Source organism: Sphaeroforma arctica (assembly GCF_001186125.1).
Source record: "Sphaeroforma arctica JP610 unplaced genomic scaffold supercont1.357, whole genome shotgun sequence".
NCBI lineage: Eukaryota > Ichthyosporea > Ichthyophonida > Sphaeroforma > Sphaeroforma arctica.
The window spans coordinates 15,524-16,908 of NW_014040201.1; the positions used below are offsets into that span (position 1 = coordinate 15,524).

Here is a 1,385-nt window from a genome sequence, read left to right on the forward strand (position 1 = left end):
GACAGATAGTTATTTATATGAGATAAAGTACGCCAAGCACCGGGTTAATTTCTTCAGTTTGGACTGCACGGATTGTTATTTAAAGTAACAATGCCATTGTTTTCTCCCTCGCCTTCAGGCGGGTATGCTGTACACTTTCTCGAGTGAAGAGATGAAAGTTGTGATGAAGGAATTCACTGAGAGTCTTCTCAATGACGAGGAACTTCGTTCCTCGGTACTCAAAGCTGCAGCAGAGGTAAGTTAGCCTTTCTGGTCATATCGTGCTCGTTCATACCCGCTTCTACTTCGTGTCTAGCTGGTTCGACCAGTAGAGGTACTAACCAACAATTCCGTTGCGCACATGCATATAGGTGACATCTGTGGTGGCTGAGGACACATCAGTTGCTGATAATATCAAGAAGATAACGGGCAATCTATGTCGTTCCGTATACAAGGACGGAGTGGAGACAGCCCAGTATTACATTCCATTCGTACCCAAACGCGATACATCGTACGCGCTTGTTGTAGAGAATGGTATTATAGCTGCAAAGAACGCGTAGTTTATATGCATTTATAGTGCTATAAATGAATTACAAATAAAATATTCCTCACATTTTTCCCTAGCCAAACTCGGTCTGGTACTACACGAGTACAAAGAACATGATCACATTGATGCGGACAAAATTTATACGTATATGTTTGAGTCTCTATTGTGAAGCATGCAAGTGTTCTATGATTGAATTGACACGCGTGCGTGTTTAGAGTAGGGTTTTTATACAAAATTCTGTAAAGTATATCAACACATACGATGTCGGAAACAAAACCCTCACGGGCGAGTATGTGTACATATATAAATCAAGCTTTACCTTCTATAGGCCGTATGTATTATGGGCTTTTTTTTTTACAAATACATACGACTGACAAATAAAAAAAATATCTCTGGGAGTGTCACGGTTTTCAACATGATGTTCACTGATAATTTTTATAAAAGAGGTGTATTCAACACCGAGTGTAGTGCATTTGTAGACTTGCAGATACATACATTCATAGCTTTTATCGGTATCTCAATAGAATTGAAATATGACAGGAGCTAGAGCAGGAGGCGTTCTGGACTTTGTACTTCTCTGTGGCGAGCTGAAGAGAACAAAACGTACTGGCTGGGTGAACAACAACGTGACACTACCAGAAAGCATCTCCGACCACATGCACAGGTAAGAGCTAGACTGCCGCGTTCATAGTGGTCGCTGCACGACGAGCAATTATTATTTTTGCATATATATATATATATATATATATGTGTGTGTGTGTGTGTGTGTGTGTGTGTATGTTATGTTATATATATATATATATATATATATATATATATATATTATATTATATATATATATATATATGTGTGTGTGTGT

General features: G+C 38.6%; 2 protein-coding genes across 2 annotated transcripts in view; both read left to right on the top strand.

Annotated features, from left to right (window-relative positions):
- Positions 1 to 151: 151 nt before the first annotated feature.
- On the top strand, positions 152 to 539 carry SARC_05542 (hypothetical protein; the record flags this gene model as incomplete). Its single annotated transcript, XM_014300588.1, has 2 exons — positions 152 to 235; positions 351 to 539. The coding sequence occupies 2 exons, from the start codon at positions 152 to 154 to the stop codon at positions 537 to 539; spliced, it is 273 nt and encodes a 90-aa protein (XP_014156063.1).
- A 440-nt stretch (positions 540 to 979) lies between these two features.
- Positions 980 to 1,385, top strand: part of SARC_05543 (hypothetical protein) — a 1,759-nt gene continuing 1,353 nt past the window's right edge. Inside the window, exon 1 of the mRNA XM_014300589.1 lies at positions 980 to 1,190. Coding sequence (XP_014156064.1) covers positions 1,060 to 1,190 — 131 coding nt within the window. The 5' untranslated portion in view covers positions 980 to 1,059. The remainder of the gene's footprint in view (positions 1,191 to 1,385) is intronic.